Source organism: Montipora foliosa, chromosome 3, assembly GCF_036669935.1.
Source record: "Montipora foliosa isolate CH-2021 chromosome 3, ASM3666993v2, whole genome shotgun sequence".
In the NCBI taxonomy this organism is placed as follows: Eukaryota; Metazoa; Cnidaria; class Anthozoa; order Scleractinia; family Acroporidae; genus Montipora; species Montipora foliosa.
Window position 1 is genome coordinate 70,365,621 of NC_090871.1, and position 20,916 is coordinate 70,386,536.

Sequence of the window (20,916 nt, forward strand, 5' to 3'; positions counted from 1 at the left end):
TGATTTTTCGTACGCGAAGTAAATGAGCGTGCGACGAAGTCGCGAGAGGTCGACTTGTCTCGCTTGCAAGGTTTTCATTTGCGTCTCGCGCCAAAAAGGGGATGACGTCATTTGCAAGTCCTGCACTTGATGGCGCAATCTGACGAAAACAGTCGAACATGTTTGTTTCTACGAAATCGAAAGAGGAAATTTGTTTGACTTTGTGCTAAAGGTATCAGAAACAAAGATGAAATAAAACAAAAGCTTATTTTCAATCTCGAGTCGTCGCTTGGAAAGGAGATCTCCAGTGGTATTTTTTGGATCAACACTTGTGCCGTGATTTATGCTGATAGAAACGAAACACTAATTCGAAAGATTAGCAAGTAAGGGAAAGTTTCGAATCGTCAAGAAAGTCAATTGATTTCACTCATGAAAGATCAGGTAGGCTTCAGGTGTAGGAGACGTACTAGACCGGGATTAAAAGATACATCTTTGTGAAACTTTTGCTGACCATTTAGCGATGCAATGACTCTCGTCGATGAATACACGTACATTTTTAATTTTTTGTTCCATTCAACGAAAAATGTGTCTATAGTCGTTGAGAATCACCTCGGGACTTCCAAACACCAGTTTATACTTAAGATTTTAAATGTGTTGTCTCCTAAATGACGCTCTTATGCCACGACAATTGCGGCTGGAGACCAAATCTTTCGTGATTGAAATCAGTGGAACAATTACGAATACGACCAAAAGAGGGACCAAAAGCGTACGGGACTAGTTTAAAGGTCAGACTTTTTCCAGCTCTGGTTGGAGCAGACACAAACAGATATATGCAAGACAGATATTCTTGAATTATTTTCTGATAGTCTGGAAGTCACACCTCACTGCGTGTGGCAAACTTTGATTGACAACTCTATCCCCTGGGGTCCACGAGACTACTCTGATTGGCCTAGCTCAGCGACCTGTTTTTGGGTCGCTAAAATTGGCGCCAATCAAGTATGAAAAGTCCTTCGTTCCGCGTGTATCTAGACGAAGGACTTTTCGAAAGTCTACTCAAGGACCATCTCCTTTAGATGACAACAGTATTGCTAGTGTTTCTGAGGTGACACTGGATAATGATGAAGAGATTTGGTTTTATATGTTGAGCAAATTAGATCCCATATCTCCTTCCAGTGCAATGGGAGTTGATATTTATATGAAGGCTCTTCATTTAGTGGAGAACAAAGTAATGGAAGTTAAGGAGTATTCTGATGGCATTATTAATTTTTGAGAAAAGCATTCCAAAGGTCTTTGTTTGAAAAGGATACATGTTTTATACACTGAAAATGTTTCAAAAGGTTCATGTCAAGCCAACTCGAAATATCAAGATACTTTCAGCACGAGAAGATAAAATTCGTATCCCCAAGCGGCCATGTAATGTTCTGTTTATTATATAGATATTGATGAAATGTCTAGATTTAAAACAACTTGTTTTATTCATTTTCGAAATGATGAAAAAGTGTTCACCAACCACTAAAACACGCATGTTGTGTAACATGAAACAAGATATGAAAGTTATGAAAAAGAAATCATGATAATGTAAAATTTGCAATAAAAATGTTTATGTACTGTAGAGAAGAATTATATTAAAGCACAAAAGTATCGTACAATGAAGAGGAAGCTCGCGTTTTATTGGCTAATCGTGTTTGTTACCATGACGATAGCTATATCCTGGCATGTGAAAGATAAAAATGATACGTTCACTGCGTGCGGTGAAGATATGATTTTTTAGTAAAAGGAGAAATCCTGGTATTTCATCAGTATCTATATAATAAAACATGTTATTAGTTGCTTCATTGCAGAAAAGATCTCTCCAAAAACCCCTTACAAGTAATTGAACTTTGTTCCAGATCATTTCCATCAATACTGCCATTGGCTCTTGTAGGCTTAGTGCTCTAAGTAAGCTGAGAGTTCCATCTACTATAACCACATGTGCCTGCAATGTTTTTGTTGTGGCAAATAAACTCTGCTTTCTTCAACACAGCATTCAGAAACAACTGTAGTAACTCTGACTCCATTTTTGCAGCTTTTTGTTACCTCACGAAGTCCAATGTATTTACAAAATGGTGTATGAATGTTAAACTTTCCATTCCCAGATCTGCTGCGCTGATGTCTGTGGAATACTTAAATTGAATGGTTCATTGAATATTGAATCAAGTATTTAATATTGAATGGTCCAAGTTGGAAATTGAATTTGCATTGAACATTGAATGCTTCATTGAATATTTAACAATTATTCCATGAGCGCGCGTTGGATATGAGATGGTAAATAGCCAACGAGGCGCGTAGCGCCGAGTTGGCTATAACCAGTCTCATATCCAACAAGCGCGAATGGAATAATTGTTTTATTAAATTCCTTCAACTCCAAAAATTTGGTAGTACGAAATACGAGCGGAAAAAGCGAGCAAATCCGAGCGAAATCGAAAAACACTTGATGAGAACTGATGCGATGTTGTGTAATACCTTGTTGTCAGACAGACGCAGGCTCATCACAAAAACATTTCTTGTCTTTTCGCGTACTTCTAAACGTCGGAATTGATCCAAACTTTCCACAAAAAAAGTTTTTTTTCTCCTTTTTGGCTTTATTCAAAGAGAAATTTGGCATTCCGACGAAAACATTTTTAGTTTAGCAACGCTTAACGCAATCATTTACCATATAAGGTCAAACCAAGGTATATGAGCTGATAACCGAGATTGAGTGAACCAATTAGAGCACGCGAAATGCATTATCCGAGGTTGAGAATTTAATAATGAATAATATATGCATTGAACATTGAATGGTTCATTGAATATGCATTGAATATTGATTGAATCATTGAAGTGAATTAAGATTTTTGTACTGAAATGACTGGGAAATCAGTATTTTGAATATTGCTACAAACAGCTTGCCATGGTAGATCATATCAAGAAAATAGTTACGATATTAGTTCCTCTTTTGCCTTTGGTTGGCTGTGTATCATTTGAAAGGGAAATTTAACAAAGCAGATGCAACGGTCCTCCATGTGTTTTTGTGGGTAGTTGCAGTGTAAGTGCAAATACCCACATTGTTATTGGGACTGTCTGAGTGAGTGAGTGTAAAATTTGTAGGACTGCAGCACGTGCATGAATTACAAAACTAAATGTACAGTTTTCTTGAATTATAGCACGTAATGTTTGTTTGCGGCTTACTTCTGGCCTTTCTCCTTTCTTAACAAGTTATGGTCAAATTAACAGACATATTTAAATTCTTAAATGTCTTAAATCAAAATCACTCTTTTCCTGTCTGTGGAGATCGTCACACAAGCTCACATTCCAAATTCACCAGTCGACCATAATATTTTTACTCTCAAAGACCAGGTCAACTTCTCAGCCTGTATTGAAAAACGTTCAACAGTAATTTTCTAGCAACGGAAAGAAAAACAGTTGAAAGCTATTTTTATCTTTATCATTGCGATCAATCAGCAAAAAATGTAGATTTCATCAGCCATGTTTGGAAGTGTATGTTCGGCAACACTAACCTTATTAAATTTTGCTTTTATTGAATCATGGGATCTGACTGGTAAACATGAACTCAAGATAAAAAAGTCTGTCTGGTGATTTCACTGATCTGACTGATAGCCTCTTTCTTCTCTTGTAATTTATTCACAATTTTTCGCTCCACTTTTCTTTTTTTAAAAAAAAAATCTTTTTATGAAAAATAGAGAAACTGAAGCTGCCTGTGTGTTCTAGGTGAGAGAGAAAACAAAGCTGAAAAGCCCTTTCAAATCCTTGTGCCATTTAACAACCTTAAATCACCCTGAAAATAACTGGGTGAAACCAAGGCTTTCGGTGATTGACTCTGCAAACAAATGATCCTCAAAATTGGAAGCTAGAAATTCTTTTCTCTGGACAACATAATACCAGTATGAAATAACACTACCCTGATCACGGCGGGCATAAATAATGAGACAATCGATCAATTACCTCGCCAGAAGTAATCAAAGAGAATCTGTTACTTAATTGATGACGACAAAATGATACCATATTTTGCGTGACATTTGCCATTTCCTTGTTCAGCTAAAAATACACAAATGCATTTCAAACTTTATTCCCTTCATGTAAGAATCCAGCTGAATTGACACTGCTGGGAAAATATAGCCCTGATATCAAACACGACAAGACCAGGGTGTACTATGTGCGCTACCCACATGTACACAGTAATTATTTGTACCTATTTTTTTTCTTGGAACTAATATCTGGTACCACCTAGCAAGAGTCCCCAAAACCTTTAGATCTGGGTACCTTCCCTTTTTGACAACCCTGGAGCAGCAATGAAAAACTGAAGGAATTTGAATTTTTAAAATTATTTACTTTTCTCTATGCACCTTACTGAAAGCATCTTTTTAGGGTTGTGTAATAAATAAATTAGTCACAAACCTTCAACCTTCACCTTCAACCGACAAGCATTGCATGCCATTGAACAACTTTCACTTATGAAAATCCCTTCAAAACTGAAATTCATCCAATCAGATCGCTACGATAAGCAATGCAAATCCATAACAAAAACAAACGGTCAAAGCCTGTTGGTTGAAAATGGACCTTTAATCTGTGCTTGTTCTTCATTGGACCATTCACACCTGAGGGTGAGATTTTACTTGTCAATGGGCGCAGTTCAGGAGTCAATGGGTTAACAACTCAAAAACTCTTTTAAACTGATGTGTGTTACTTCAGCATTAAAAAGAAACAGTGAAAAGGTTGATCTGAGTTAAATTGTCAAAATAATATTCTCACACACCTCTGGGAGCCATTGTCAAGCTGACCGCCGCCAACTGACTCTTTTATTTCTCAAACCAATACAGCCTAACATTATACGTAATGTAGCCAAAATACAGTAATATTAAAACAACAGTTATAAGCTTAGTAAGACTTTATGCTTACAGTCTTAATAAAGAATATCTAACCAACAGAGTGTATGTGATAAACTCAAACGAAGGGTTGGGTGGGAATTGGAGCTCTGAAATATACGTTAGCAATTGCGGACAGCAAAAAAGCAACTGACAAACAACACTGAGCACATGATTATTCAAAAACAAATCCTCGGGCCCAGGCCCCAGAGGAAGTGTGTGAGGAAACATTTTCCACTTATTTTGTTCCTAAGCCAGTGGAAAATACAACTTATTAATATGTTATTACAGTTAAAAAAGTTAATATTGTGTCTACAACAAGATCCTGTCTTTCGATCGAGCTGAGTTTTTATGTTTGATTTTCACAAAATACAGCAGTACTAAGCAAGTTAAGCAGAGATCTGGTGTCACTTGGTTGTATTTTGTATTTCCTAGCGAGAGCAGCATGTTTGTGTCCCAAGAACGCCTGATCTTAAAGACTTGTGGGCAAACAACACTCTTGCGCTGTATCAAGCCTCTGCTGGAACTTGCCAAAACTGAATGTGGACTCTCCAATGTGCAGGTACAATGGTTAGTCTGGATAATATTAATATTAACAATAAATTGATACTTGAGTATAGCAATCTGCCGATCCTGACTAGAGGTCTACCTCACTGACAACGCTTGGGAAATGGTAAATTACTTGTACTTGTGATTCTGACTCTAAGAGCTTTTGATTGGGAAATGGGCATGTCGATGAAGTGGGTTTTGTGAGAAGAGGAAAAGAGACAAGACGAGATGTCAGACGGTTCAACATGAAATAGAGAAATAATGGCATTGATGACAAAGAGTATCGTAAAAGACATGATTATTGGTCATCGTGAAAGTAAATAAAATAACAGCAAGACTTATGATCATTTGTCTCAGAGTGTAGTCACTTAAGTTGTAGATCACAATGTTTTCAATGTTTCTGGGAGTTGAAGCATTAATTAATTTGCAATCTACAACCTAGGTGAAGTCCTACATTGTGAGACAAACAATCGTACATCTTACTAGTTAAGAAAGAATTATTAATATATAGATTTAGCCAAGCCTAAAAGCATAGCTCTCGGCTTGTTTATTTTTACTGGCTGTAGGATTAGTGAAAATAAAAGGCTTTGGAACTGTCCGCCTTCTGGTTTTCCCGGATATTGCTTAATTATGTAACATTTTCTTCGCTGCCTAACTAGCGAATTCCGCACTGGTTAATTTCACCTGAAAAACCGACTGATCGCATGAATCACGAAGGGATGAGTGTGATATTGGTTTTTCCAGCGAAATCTACTGTCGAATTCACCAGTTACGAAATTATTTTTTCTTGAATCGCAAGAGTTTTAAAAGAAAACAAGCAAATCCTCATCAAGCAAACAGAAAAGGAAAGAAGCCATTTCAGAGTCGACTGTCAAACGCCAGCGAATAAGAATCATGCTAAAATTAGAAATCACAGACGTCTATAGCTCGTGATGTGACAGCTCGTCTTTGTCGGTTCAAGGTCAAACAAGGAGTTTTATTGATGTACTTTATTTATTCCACTTTGTCTCTGAAAACGAGATCATTTTACAATTCGATGTATTTCATTGAAACATGCCAGCTTGGCTTAGAACCACAATCGGCTAGAAAGGACAAACTTCAAACAAGATCTCCAACAAATTACCTGTATGCGCTCTAAACAAACTTCTGAAAACACAAGCTGGTGATATTTATGTTTAGAACATAAGTGCAAAATTGTTGTCACTGTCGAGGCACATTGAAAAACAGTTAGGCAAGGGGAGTTAAAAAACTTCTTGTTCGCTTGCATTGTAAGGCCAAACAAACCAGCAATAGATCAATAATTTTTATTTCTGTCCAAAAAGAGTACAGATGATTGTTATTTAATTCCAGTTAACAGTAAAAATTCAAGTTTCATTCCTTAACAAACGAAAAACGACTAAACCACGTTTTAGAAATATGCATCCACTTGAAATAACTCATCCGTAGAAATAACTATGGTTTCGTGTCCAAGAAAAGAATTTGTGGAGTAACTTCTTCAACCAACTGGTGTACTGTTTTGTCGTTCTCGTTCTCTTTCTCTCTTCTGTCTTCTGACATAGGCCGTCCAGGCATCTTGCAACCTTAGTAGATTCGAAATTAAAAATCTTAAGACATACCAAAAACTGCAATTCAGAGCAAAAAGCAGCCCTAAACAAATTAAAAATTAACACTCAGCCTTAAGTTTATATCCCTCCAATGCTTGACTTGAATAACCACAGCTATATTATGTTAACTGGATTGAAACCAGCGAAAAATGCAAGAAAAATTTATTTTCCAAACGGTACCTGAACACGAAAAGCATCGACTGTCAAGTGCTTTGCTGACGTAGCATAGCTGTGTAGCCGCGTCGAGCCACAGAAAGAGCGCAAAAAATTAAGCTTTGTTCAGGTGAGAGTGTGAGTGTCTGACCTGGCTTGAGCATGCAATCCAATCAACAACCAGTCCCAGGTCAGTGGTCAACTTCAAAAAAACAGCTGACCTTGATAAGGTCTAACTTGAGCCCGCAATATGGTCACGTGATACTGGTCTGCGGATACCTTGTTTTCACAGGTGTCAATTGACCATAACATTGATGTCCAATATCAAAGATGTATGCTGTAAACTAGCTAGAGTGTAAACTGGAGTATTGCCTCCTCGATGAGCTCTAAACTTGAGCCCGTGATATGGTTACGTGATACTGGTCACACTGGCATACATGGAAGGGCGGACGTACATACGGACATTCATGACGTCATGGCTATAAAACCAAATTTTCTCACATCGATGGGTTACCATATTTTCTTAGCTATGGTGCTCTGCGCGCACACTGAGCTCCGCCATAATAGAGAACTTACTCAAACTAACAAAATTTTAATTAATGCTTTCTTTGTACTTATGTAGTATGTACTATTTAAAAATCTTTAACATCTTGACTTTTGGCTAGAATTCCGTACTCAGACAGGACTTGAGCTAAACTGAAAAGGTTAAGAGAAAACCTAGTATTGCAGATCATGTGAGAAAAAACTGTGTCCTTGATAATATACATGAACATGTAACTGGGTGCAATGTAAAATTAATTTAAAAACTAATCTAATTTAACTAATCCTACACCTATAGTACATGTGCAATAATAATAACATTAATGACTCTTTCATTTAATTAATTGCAGGTTATTGTGGGTTCTCTCTAGGTATTAATGCTGTTTCTGTTTTTTTATTATTTTTTTATTTAGGACTTCTTTTATTCACGCATGAATTATTTGGCACCCGGCCTGCAATCCACACCTCATCAGACTTTTGAGCAGGAGGTATTAAATTGTTTTATGTTAAGTTTTATGTTGATGATGATAGTAACGATGATGGCGATGATTGCGCTGATGACCATAATTCTCAGTATTGTCAACGAGAATGGGGATCACGCTTTGGTGGGAAATGTTCCTGCCTGCCATCAATGTGACCCTGATTCATATGATGATGCGGGTTGATTTTGACACTTGTAACTGAAGCCCCAGCAATTAAACAGAAATCAGGTTATCACTTGAAACCATAATTATTTTAAAACATCTGTGCATCAAAACTACAGCTGTAGGCCCTCTTCTTCTAAAGAGATCTGTCCATGATTATATTTGAATCTGCCTATTAATTACAAGATGACTTTATTTGTTGGTGGAGAATCCCTTCAAGGCAAAAAGATTTAATGCCAAGCACCTGCTGGTGTCTTGAAGCTTAGCGGTTGACGTCCAAAATGGAAAGTTTTAGTTAAATAAAGATCACTCAGGTTTTTCCCGTAGTATACTTGTGTCTGATAGATAAGCTTTGTGTTTTGTTCTTTTACTGGCCATGAAAACTCAGCATTGTTAGTCTTTTACTGACTGTTAAAACATGTTTATTTTTGGGAAATTTAAATTTATTACTTTACTTGTCTTTCTTTTGTTTAGGTGCAGTGGCTGGATCAGTTATTTTCAGGTAAGTTTCAACTTTTTTCTTTTCGAAAAAAGCATTAAAAGGGTTTATTAGGTATCCTTCAGATAGTACGCACACTGTGATTGGCTGATTTAGCGGGCTGTATTCTTCATTACGGCATCATGTACAGCCCGATGAAACTTCCCTGGCGAGATTTTCATGTTTTTATGTTACATAAACTAGTAAAACTGTTTCAATCTTGCAAGCAACTGTTTCAAAAAGCCATGAAGATTTATGTTTTTCAGATTTTGACATGCAATTGTTATTGCAGTTGAATCTTGATTTAAACTAGTTTCCTTTCTTGCAGTCCTGATTTCCTCAGAGATAATTATAATGAATATCTTACTAACCTTGTTTTCGTGGTCCTTACTGTAATTTACGGATCCTTGTTTTTTTCCTGTTGGTTTATGGACCATAAATCATCTGGCAAAATCTTAACTTCGAGTACGGACCTCGAACTTGCTTAGTATGAGGTATGACATTGAACACGACAAGAACAGACATAGTTTGATGCTCTTCTGCTTTTAATAAATTTTAATGTACAGCTGTAGCTTAGAAAGTTATGATTCAAAGACGAAACGTTTTAATACTCCTGTCTAGTGTCTTCATCAGGGGCGACCTACATTGCAAGAGTCCCAGACCTTTATATGCTACAGTATCAATTTGCTTAAAGGGAAAGGACATGCCTGTTAATAGTAATTAGTATCTTTTTCTTATAATACATTAAATTTTAAGGTGCTGCCAGATACGTGTAGGTGTTCTGAATAGGAGTGCATCCTTTTTGCAAGGACATTGGTTTAATTGGTTTTAACACAGATAAACTTTGTCGCATGCACACAGAATGATAAGGAAATGAAATGAGTCAAAACATAACAAACATGGGGAAACTAGTGCCAGGTTCCTATCATAGCAAACTAGTTCCAGGTCCCTATCTTAGCTAAGGTCAAATCGATTATTCTCTAGTGTCAAGTAAAAGGCTGCCATGATCGTGGTTCAAAGGAGCATGCATAGCATTGATGTGCCAAGCTTCCAAACAACAGCAATAATGGTACCACCAGTTTGTGTATTAAAGGGAAAGTACAGTCTAGAAAAAGTTTCTCTCAATCGAAAGTTCGTTACCTGTATTGTGATACTTGACCATGCACTCATTTGGACGAAATGTGTTTAAATAGCCAACAATAACGCTTCAAAAATAGGCAAATTTCAATTGAAATCTGTCATCTTTGTTTTTGTGTATGCAAACGATGCCATGATGTAGCAATAGCCAAGGATTCCTCCTGATGACTGAATGTACTTGGTGTAAAGAAGAAAAACACAGGCGAGGAGAGCAATGCTTTGTTAACTTGAATCTTAATCCAAAGGCTAAACTGTATTGATATTGGCTCCAACTCTGAACGGATTTACCTTGTGTTCGTTAAACAGGGTTTTATATGTGAGTTATATGCAGAAGTTTTACAAAGCGAAAGAGAGCTTGCAGTGCTATCCCGCGCTCATAGCTGTGAAATAAATGCCTGGACATCAAGTTTAATCTGTCTACCATGGTTTTCTACGAGATCCCTGTTACAACTTCAAAACAAACGATCGATTTATATATTTCCATCAAAATGGTAAGAGTAAATCGTTTCAGTAGTTTCTATACTGCTAACAAAATTTAACCACATTTCACGTTACATTTATTAGCGCATAACAGTGAAAGTTGTCTATATATGGCTTGATTCAGTTTTCTCGCTGCAATATAGTATCGATTTCAGACGTTCGTGGACAAAGGCTTTTTTTCAAGCCACTTCATGGACCGTTGATTTCAGTCTGCTCTTAAAAAATTCTGATCATATGATAACATTTTTTGTGGCTCTGCAGTTTCAAAAATACCGATCTCGTGACGCTATTTTCTGTTACTCTCGCCAAAGAGAAAAGCGCAAAACGATGTTGATGGCGAGTAAAACCGCCCAAAGCTATTACAGGTAACCCATTAAAAGCGTGTTCGAGGAAATAAGAAGCAGGTGGAAACTTTTCAGTTTTTTTTCTTTTCTTGGCCGTGGGAACTGACAAAGGAATAGCGCCACGTGGTCGGCATTTTCAAAACCGTGGAGCCACGAAAATGTTATCACGTGATCAGAATTTTTTAACTGCAGACTGAAATCAACGGTCCGTGTAGTGGGCCAGAAAAAAACCCTTGTCCACGGACGTGTCAGATCGATAGTAATGATATTTTGGACTAGTTGACTGAGATTTCCATATGAAGCGAATGTCACCAAGACCAATATTCATATACCTGAAGATCTCGCTTGATCCCGCTTATTTTCGAATTCCTAGAGAAACATTTTTGTAATTTAGAGAAACTTTTTCTAGACAGTACCTTCCCTTTAATTAAATTGTGGTTAGTTAGGCAAGCATACTCTCACAAAGCAGAGTTCCCCTTTATAACAAACTGGGGGCACATGAAAGTGCTCTTGCAATAGCACTAGATCACCCGTGATGAAGACACTAGACGATGACAAGTGTCTTTGAATCATAACTTAGTAAGCTACATTCAAATTTATACAAACTAGAGTACCATTGAGCTATATCTAATATATTGTCAACCTGGTTGCAGTGTGAACTGCAACTTTCATGACAAGAACAAAATTAATTGGAAAAATTTCATTGAAAGCAGCGTAAACACCATAAGCAAAATAAAGGGAAACAACCATCTCCTTTTTACAGACAATAATATTAATTGATGTCAGACTATTTTGTCACTTTTGCACTGAATTTTATTTTTCTAGATGGTGCGGGTTATGCTCTTGGACGAGTGAATGGGCCTGACACTTGGTTAGTAATGTGTGAAAACTAACTGAAAACTAACTAACTTTTATTATAACCCATACCAGTCTGAAGGATTCTTTTTTTGTTGAAACCGATGTTGAACCTTGCAAGAATCAAGTCTTTTGAGAATTGTCCAGGAATGATTAAACATTAGACCTGTAGCGGGCTACGGGTCAAGAGCCCATGAGGTGAAGCCGAATTAGCTATTGACCTGTGGCCCTTAAGGGCGAAGGGTTTAATTGTTTTAGTATCACCCAACTAGTCGGACAGAAAACGCAATAATAACATTAGCAAATGCAAGTTGAAAATATAATATTTATAAATTTGAGAATAAAACGAAAGAAAGTGTCACGCTTTTCGCTTAACTCAAGGACTATTACTAATAGTCCTCTAGTAGCGTAGCCAATCAAAATACAGCATTTGCATTAGTCCACTAGTTGGGTGATACTAAATAAGATTAGTATTCCAAGTCTGGTTTCAATTAGCATGAAAGTCAAGTCAGAGTTCTAAGGGGAGTCAGTATTGCTTACAATGCAAACCACAGTGTTGTATCACCATGAAAGAAATCAAGAGGAAGGGCAGAGTGTAGAGGCGATGAATGTGAATATTTTAAAGATAGTTCTAGGTAATATCTGAGAGGACAATATTATTATTGTCTCCTGTAGACACCTGAAAAATTCAGGTGGCTTCGATGGGATTCAACCCACGACCTCTGCAATGAGCGTGAGTGGTTCAGTGCTCTACCAAGTGGGCTATGAAGCCACTCAGTTGGGAGCAGGTCAATTCGTTGGACTGACGTCTTCCCGTCAAAGAACCAGTTGATGAATGAAAGAAATGTATACATTGAAGTGTGTGTTAGAGATGGAAGAAAGAAGTGATCCTTGCACTAACTGGACAATTTAAGATTTAATAACATACAAGAGACAGAATCATTCGTCAGCATGATGGTTTTTTTAATTGCAAGGATCAGAAAATTATCAATTTTTTGAAGTATTCCTCTAGCTGTTAAGGAGGCGAGTAATATTTCCATTTTCAAAAGGAATTTTAACGTAAACTTGACCTAGGAGAAATGCACTTTTTGTGCCTAAATAGTTCACTTTTCAGTCACCTTGCAGTGCTAGTATTATTTTTTAAACTATTTGTATGCTGCTGTCTTGCATCTACAGGTGTTATACTGAACTTGGGGAGGGTTAGTTATAAATGATTATACATAAGAATTTTAAGGACTTTTTTAACACACATACATTTTTGTAACAAGCATTCTCATGAATAAATTAGGTTTTTATCTTTATCTTTTATGCATCGCTTGCAATCTTGTGAAACTGGGTTTTCATAGTAGCTAGCAAATGCCAAAGAATAAATCAGTTAGAACCATTCTCCCTGTGGTGCACTAGTTTTGCTTTATACTGTTTAACAGCTTGATTGAATTTTAGGTACCTCTATACCCTTGACAATACCTTACCAGGAGTGAATGAGCCTGATCAAACATTAGAGATATCCTTTTAACAGATGGGATTCTTAAATTCTGTGTTGTCACTACCTTAATTTAGAAGAAAATTTAATGTTAAATAATCGTGAAACTAGTCTTACTAGTATTACAGTGTATCTTGTCACTTGTCTCATGATGTATGTCACTGAAGATCTATGCAAATTGAGACATTTAGACTGCTTCATTGTTAGTATTCATTGGGCAATGAAGTTGACTGGTTTGTTCCTCCATAGGCCACTTTAAAAAATACAATAATAAAATCCCTCCAAATTTTTGCATAAGCATTGTTTACAGTTTCTCTTGGGACTTACACAATCGTCCCAAAAGAAAATAAAAACAATGCTTATGCAAAATTGGGCAAACAAAGAGTATAATATGGTATTTTTTAAAGTGGCCTGTTGGTATCACATTGGATTGGGGCCTAATTTCATTTCTGTATTGTTCTGTTGAGAAATTGTTTCTAGTGTGCTATGCTGTTTTATTATATGACCAGCTTCGTGAGCGAGCAAGATGAACCAAATCCCGAGCTGTGATTGGCTACCGGACAGGGGAAGATGGAGCTAATATACTGCCCGCTCGGGATTTCTCACTTGGCCCCGCAAGATCAAAGATAATTTTTTTGGTGTCTTATCCCATAATAATAAATCCTTTATTGACCAAGCTTGTTCGGTCAAGATGGCTGGATATTGGCTTCGTTAGTTTTTTGCATGTTTATGGACGTTGACTTCGTTTCGGTCCATAAACAGGCAAAAAAAGAACTTGACCAATTTCCAGCCATCTTGACCGAACAAGCTTGGTCAATAAAGGATTTATTCTTGGGTTGCACGTCACGCAAGTGAAAACATATTATAGAAGATGAATTTAAACAACGGGTCCAAGTCTCAGGGCTGTGCGATATTCTGTACTTGAGTTATTTGTCGCAATTTATTACTCAAATTTGTAGAGTTCAGTATGGAGGCGCCATGTTGGTGTACTGATGAAGTACACCAACATGGCGGCCGGAAACCTGTAGGACATCTGGAATTTAGTTTGGCTGTCTTCAACACTTTCTGCTGTATAATGAACTAGCAAACATTCATACAGAAAAGTCTCCTAGTATATTGGCTGTTTAGGCCACAAAAATACGAGGGAAATCGTTGTTTTTATGCAATTGGCGTGTTTTGCGAAAGCCGTCAACATGTCATGCACTGTGAAAAACTGTGAAATTCAAACTGCTCTATTTTCGAAACGAAGCACGGTACCGAGCTGAAAACGTGCAAACAGATATTTTTTTAAAAGCTCTTGTAGCTTATCAAGATAAAATCTCAAACGGCTCTTTAGTTTTGTATTATAGTTTTTTGTGACGTCACATGCAACCCAAGAATTATATGGGATATGTTCAATGACTCATAAATTGTATAATTATCATTTCCCCTTGACTTCCTCTCCACAGGCTGAAGTGATACGGATTTTTTTACTTTGTTGCTCAATCATGGATTGAAGCAAAGTTTATTGATCAGCTCAGTTGTTACTACAAAATTTTTATGCTTCAGACACCCATCCACACATCAAAGTGTTGTTAGTAATTAAGGGCAGTGCCTACTAATTCAGAAGGTTTTTTGCGTGGTTTACTGAATGTGCGGGAAAAGCAGATCTAAGCAAGTGTTATTGAAATCTAAAAATAAAATTGGGGGTAACCATGCATTATCAAAGATAAAAATCAATAATTATTTGTAAAAAGCTTTAAAATACAAAGCAATGTATGGTGTTTTTTTCATATTGAAGCTTAAGTATCTCTGAAAAATGCGTGGTTGCCCCCAAGTTCTGCTTTCTCTGCATAGTTTTGAACTGCGCAAAAATATCCCAAGATGCGCAGAACATATGTGCAATACCAATAGTAGGTACTGTCCTCAAGTCCATTAACAGGAAACAATTTTTGAGCGTTAGTCCTTCACCAGAGCAAGTTGATGAAGATCAAAATATCCTGGTACTCAAAAATTAATGCGAGTTTTCCAATATCTCTACAGTGGTCAATTCACTTTAAACAATTCAGTTGATACTACTATTCTCATTCTTTTTAATTACCACCCAGTTTGCACCACACTTTCTTAAAAAATTTAATCCAGTGCTCGAAATTAGCAGTGGTCCGGTCGTTCCAGACTTGTTAAAAGTTTGGTTGGTGACCAGTTTTTCTGAAACGAATAGCCTGGTTGCCTGAGGGAAAAAACAATGGACAACCCAACCAAAATAGAAAATTATTTACATAAGCAGCACCCGATAGTTGTGTGACATTAACGATATAAATTAAATGGCCGCAACGGAGTATTTTCCTGCTTGTGGCCTTTACAAAACATTGTCAGGTTTAAAAATGCCAGAGGCAATATCACAAACATGTCGGCGATGGAGATTGAACATGCTTGAACTTAAACCTAGACTTCCACAAAAACACAGGTGCACACTGAGAGCTATGGGATACTCAAGCTTTATTGCCATGTGATTGCATTTCAACATGGTGTGCATTTAATCATAGTGGGTTTCCTAATGAGCAACCAAGGATTTATCAGGGCTACATGTACCCCGGCTTTTGAAATGGGGACAACCTGGATTTTTTTTTATTTTGAGCACTGCTAAATCCATCAAGTGGAAAAGGGATCAGGGTTTCCTATTGTTTTAACACACTGGTTATTTCAGGAAGCAATATATACCCTTTTTTGCATTGTTCTGAGAAAATTTTGATATTGTATTTTAAGGGTCCAATAACGTTGTTGTTTTTGAAATTGACATTCCTTAACCCGCATACATTTTGATGCTTGATCTTGATAGAGAGGTCATGAACAACTTCTACAAGTCTGTTCATTCTGATGCTAATGAAGTGTCTAAGGTGATGAGTGTGTTATATTTCAGGGGTTTCAATAGAAGCCGGTTACCGGCGGTATATCGCCGCCTGCTTTGCCTCACACCGCCGGCTAGTTTACCTTGATTTTCACTCAAAAGGCTATCATAAACTTGTCAAACTGCCACCTTCAATGGGCTATCATGGACGGCTATTTCAGAAGTTATTGAAACCCCTGTATTTAGTTCCAAAAATTAATATAGTTTAAAACTAATTATTAAGACTGAACAGGCTAGTTGAAATGTCCAAGGTTAAATTTCAGTTTTTTTTGCTTTTAGTCACAAATCGCGCACATGCTTGTGGAGCACATGTGCAAATTAGTTAATCAAAACGCATGATTATGTGTCTTGGTTGTGTAGTGGCTAGAAGGCTCTCAGATAGTGGAGGTGAGGGAACGAGAACAAGCGAAGAAAATTGGCTGATTTGTCTTTTATAGCACATACGTGAAGTGTAAACCCATGTGCATAGTAACGTAGCATTGAATGAAAATGGCTTTGTTGAAAGTAAGCATGAATATGGTGTCTAATATTCTCTATTAATTAACCAAATGCACATGTTGGTTAAAATTTTTTCTTGGTTTAAAATTTTTCAGATCAGTTCAGCTGTGATTTTTCTTTGTTTAATATTCATTCTCATAATCTGACACAAAGGCAAATCAAAATTGAACTGGTTTAAAAAATTTAAAACTCAGAGAAAACTTGAACCACAACACACACACCATTCGCGGTAGACCCTGACACTAAAAGAGTCGGAACAGGTTGGTCCAAGAGGTTTACAAGAGATAAATTTTTGCAAGCAAACATTTATGAATGAACAAAACGAGAATCATTGCCATCACTCTAACCTAAATAAATTAATAATAATCTAGCTGACATCTCAACTGTATAGTTCCTTTTTAATTTTCATTTGACAATCCAGGACAACAGGAAAGCCCAAGTTCATGCATATATGCATCTAGTTTTGTTGTCAGTCTGCCTCCAGGTTATTGTTGTTCACGAGATCTTGAAACATATCTTTCTAGGTCACAGGCATCACAGACCTCCTTCCTGGAGCAGTGATTGATGCAGCACTGTTTGATCCTTGTGGATATTCAGCTAATGGCCTTCTCAATGTATGTGAATCATTTCTTTGTCCAGGAAAAAATGTTCATGTTTCCTTCTGGCGAAGCTACATTTTTTGAATGAAATACTCCATTAGAACTGCCTGATAATATCAAACAGTTAACGCATTTGAATGTTGCATGAATAAACATTTTATAGATTCCTCCTTCGACAATCTATATAAATTATGTAAGTAATACCCAGCTCAATAATCTAATGATAATGTATTGCTGGCATAGATACAAGGCAAAAAAAATGACATGCCAAAGAGGTTGAAAACATTCTGTTTTTAGAATGACTGTATTTTTTATTTTTTTTGGCCTTGTGTATATATCATTTATCTTTTAAGAAAATACTTTGTCTGTTATTATTTAGAATCTCAAGATCAAAGATCAAAATAAGCATGCAGTGTACTTCCATGCGAACGTACTGCCACTTAAGCTGCATGCTCAACTTACATTGATATTTTAATCAAAACTCAAAACAATCTTACATAAAAAGGCGTATTAAATTATGTATGTTTGTAAGGCCTATTTTTTGGTTTTCTTAATTAGTTTTCATCCTGGTAATGAAGATATAAACATATATTTTAACGATGATGAAGGGAATTCGCTTTTAATAATAATAATAATAATAATAATAATAATAATAATAATAATAACAACAAGTCACCACAGGTTCCAGGTCTTTCTTTTTCTTCTTCTTACAAGGACAGTACTTTCCTTACTACTGTAGTATCTTTGCTGTTCCCAGCAATGCTGTTTTCCAGATCAGTTCCAACCTCACATTCACGCCGATTCGCTTCATGTACTCCTTATTATTATTATTATTATTATTATTATTATTACTATTATTATTGTTTGCTGGCTGATTTAATCAGTCTATATTTAATGTGATTAGACCTTTGTGTTAAGATTTTTCTTTTGGTCAGGCGTAACATAAATTATTATGCACTAAAACAGCGGATAGCCTTGAATGTGTGCACCGATTGGCTACTCCGTATATCCTTTGCTGTTCACCTCCAAGCATTTCGCACGGAATTTGTACCTGAAAATGTTGTAATCTTTGCAGGAATAAATGCGTTACCGTATTTTATCGGCTATAAGCCGAGGCCCTAAACTTCATATGTTTATTTTTGGCGAGATGATGTTGAAGGAGAAATGAAAAACATCCAGCTATAAGCCGAGACCCTTTTCACAAGAGGTTTCAGACCTCATCAAAATAACTTGTAATCATTATATACTGAAAGATCTATTTTTATTAAAAGTTACAATCCGAATACCCCTTTTGCCCTTGTTTAATGCATTGACTCCCAGGGGTTCGCCATTGACGAGTAAAATCGTCTGGCGTTAGACAGAGTCTGGCCGGTTTCGGCCGGTTTGGATATCAATGGGTTAAGACAATTCCGACTAAACTTGTGTAAAAATCGCTGGGCTTATAGCCGATAAAATACGGTAAAATCATCTTTTTGTGCTATATTATCTCACTCTTTTAGTATATTCTAAAACAACTATTCACCTCAGTGTTGGTGGCTAGTCGTGGATATTTAGCGAGTCACAAAGCGGCGGGGTAAATGTCCACCACTAGCCACCGATACTGACGTGAATAGTTGTTAATTATCTTAAAGAAAAATTGGAAGGTTATTAAAACAGGGGATGTGTCACCCACAAAATTCAGTATTATCTGTGTTGAAGCAGTAAATACTTATCACTTTTTCAGTCAAGTTTCAGAATATGTTTGCATAATTATGGCAACCAATCACCTGTTAAAAATTCTCTACTGTTAACCTTTAGAAACCATTATGCAGACATCATATATCTCTTTGATATTATTAAAATAAATGGACCCAACTTGCTCTTAAAAGTATACATGCATGCTGTTTTGGCTTTAAAAACAAGGGAGCTAGCAGATTTTTCAAGCTTTTCAAAAGACAAGATGTGAATAACATTTCCTTACTGAATTAAACAGATCTCAGCATTAAAGAACAACAATGTTGCCGCTCCTGAGTGGTTCCCTAACGTGGAACACCTCCGGGTGAGCTATTTAAATTTAATTGATTACTGTGTTAAGATTATGGTGATGTAAGCTGCAAGACATCCTTAAAAGAGTGTAGTGTCTTTTCTACTGAACATTGTAAGCTAAATGCAGTTATAATATTAATGTCAGGTGGAGCAGATCCTCACAGTTATGAATGCAATTGTCTCCCACATTCTTCTTCTGAAGTAAAAATAACCAGCAGCTGCTTTTACCTCTGATTCAACATAAAAGTAACACTATCCTTTAATACTTATGTCGTTCTTACAATTAGTTGGCAAAGGCTTGATCTTACATTGTGTAACAAGACACTTGAAATTGCATGTGCATCTAATTATTTGCATTTCTGGATATGATTGTTCTGGACAACTATTCTTGCCAACGTTTGGCTACTTTGCATGGATTACCAGGATTGGTATCTCACTGGCTGGGCCTCACCTCCTTTAATTTTGTGTGGTCCTGCAGTTATTGATGAGGGAAACTCTGACATGGTGTTGATTGCTGTGCTGTGCTATAAGTATGGCTAACATGTTCAACTATAGCATGCTTATTCATTTCCCTTCCTTGGCAACACCTGCTCTGCGATATGCTAAAAGTTGGTTCTTTCATTTAGGTTGCTTAGTAAATAGTCTTGAAGGAACTGTTAATCCTGTTAAAGCAAGGAGAGCACACACTGTAGTTGGTAGCCAGCTGTATGTAGGATGTGTGTTTGGGTTGTATTCCTTAGTTCACAGATCAGAAAATTTTTTCCTTGGCAGTCCAGGTTTTCCCTATCACCAAAATGTTGACCTTACTCATTGGGTAAAGTTGCACTCTGAAATTTAAAAAAAACTAATAATATAAATGTAACAGTAACTGTTGTGATTATCATTTCTAGTGTTCTTGTAAAATGGATAATTATGATCATGCATGTTTATAGGTTATTTGCACTTCAAAATTTTAACTCCCCTTGTTGTTTTTTGATCCTGAAGTTTTCTTCTCACCATGGCTATCATCATCATCATTTTCATGAATTAGAAATTGTCTTTTGTTTGCCAAACTTTGTTTTTAATAGTTTACTTAAAATATGAAGTGCACGCCATGTCAAGCAAGTGATCAAAACCTCATTTAATGATTGTGTTAATTTTTGTATTTCATTTGCTCTTGAAACAGAATAGCTACTTTAACATCCATATAACTCCACAGGAAGAGTGCAGTTATGTCAGTTTTGAGACAAATATCAAAGTGGTAAGCCAAATTATTGGATTTCTGGGAGAAACAAGTATGGCTGCCCTTTATTTCAATAATATTATATTATTGTGGCCATGCAACTTATTTCAAGATGAAAATACCTTTTGTTGAAGTGTTAACAAAAGAAACTTTTAGCAGCACACTGCTTAAAATCTGTGGAGCAAAAGATATTTAAAAAGGAAAGAATACCAGTAGGTCAAAAACATTTGACCAGTAATATGGAGGAAGGAAATGCAGCATTCAAAATCGGCATCTTATCTAGGCACTTTTTGCTTGTGCCTCTTGGATTCTTTCTCCTACCTTGAATTTTGGCTAGTTCTTATCAAAAGCTCATGAACTTGAAGCGTTTAACTCTGGTTCAGAGCTGGGGTTTTTTGAGTTTAAAAAATTCCTTATTTAGATGTAACGTAGCTTGTGCATTTTTCCACGCGTGCAGCTTTGATCTTATTTTTGTCCATATTTGGGCATAAAATTGGTGTCCTAAAATCCCCAGCTTTGTTTCAAGGAAAGAGTTGCA

General features: G+C 36.5%; 1 protein-coding gene across 4 annotated transcripts in view; it reads left to right on the top strand.

The window, feature by feature from the left end:
* LOC137998129 (S-adenosylmethionine decarboxylase proenzyme-like) overlaps positions 1 to 20,916 on the top strand; it is a 113,165-nt gene that overhangs the window by 90,107 nt on the left and 2,142 nt on the right. For 2 of the 4 annotated variants that reach the window (XM_068844563.1, XM_068844562.1), the window contains exons 3-11: positions 5,316 to 5,442; positions 8,140 to 8,214; positions 8,845 to 8,872; positions 11,635 to 11,680; positions 13,108 to 13,168; positions 15,943 to 16,023; positions 17,057 to 17,146; positions 19,104 to 19,169; positions 20,322 to 20,396. In XM_068844563.1, coding sequence (XP_068700664.1) covers positions 5,316 to 5,442; positions 8,140 to 8,214; positions 8,845 to 8,872; positions 11,635 to 11,680; positions 13,108 to 13,168; positions 15,943 to 16,023; positions 17,057 to 17,146; positions 19,104 to 19,169; positions 20,322 to 20,396 — 649 coding nt within the window. The remainder of the gene's footprint in view (positions 1 to 5,315; positions 5,443 to 8,139; positions 8,215 to 8,844; positions 8,873 to 11,634; positions 11,681 to 13,107; positions 13,169 to 15,942; positions 16,024 to 17,056; positions 17,147 to 19,103; positions 19,170 to 20,321; positions 20,397 to 20,916) is intronic. The other 2 variants (XM_068844565.1, XM_068844564.1) reach the window with 1 other exon arrangement.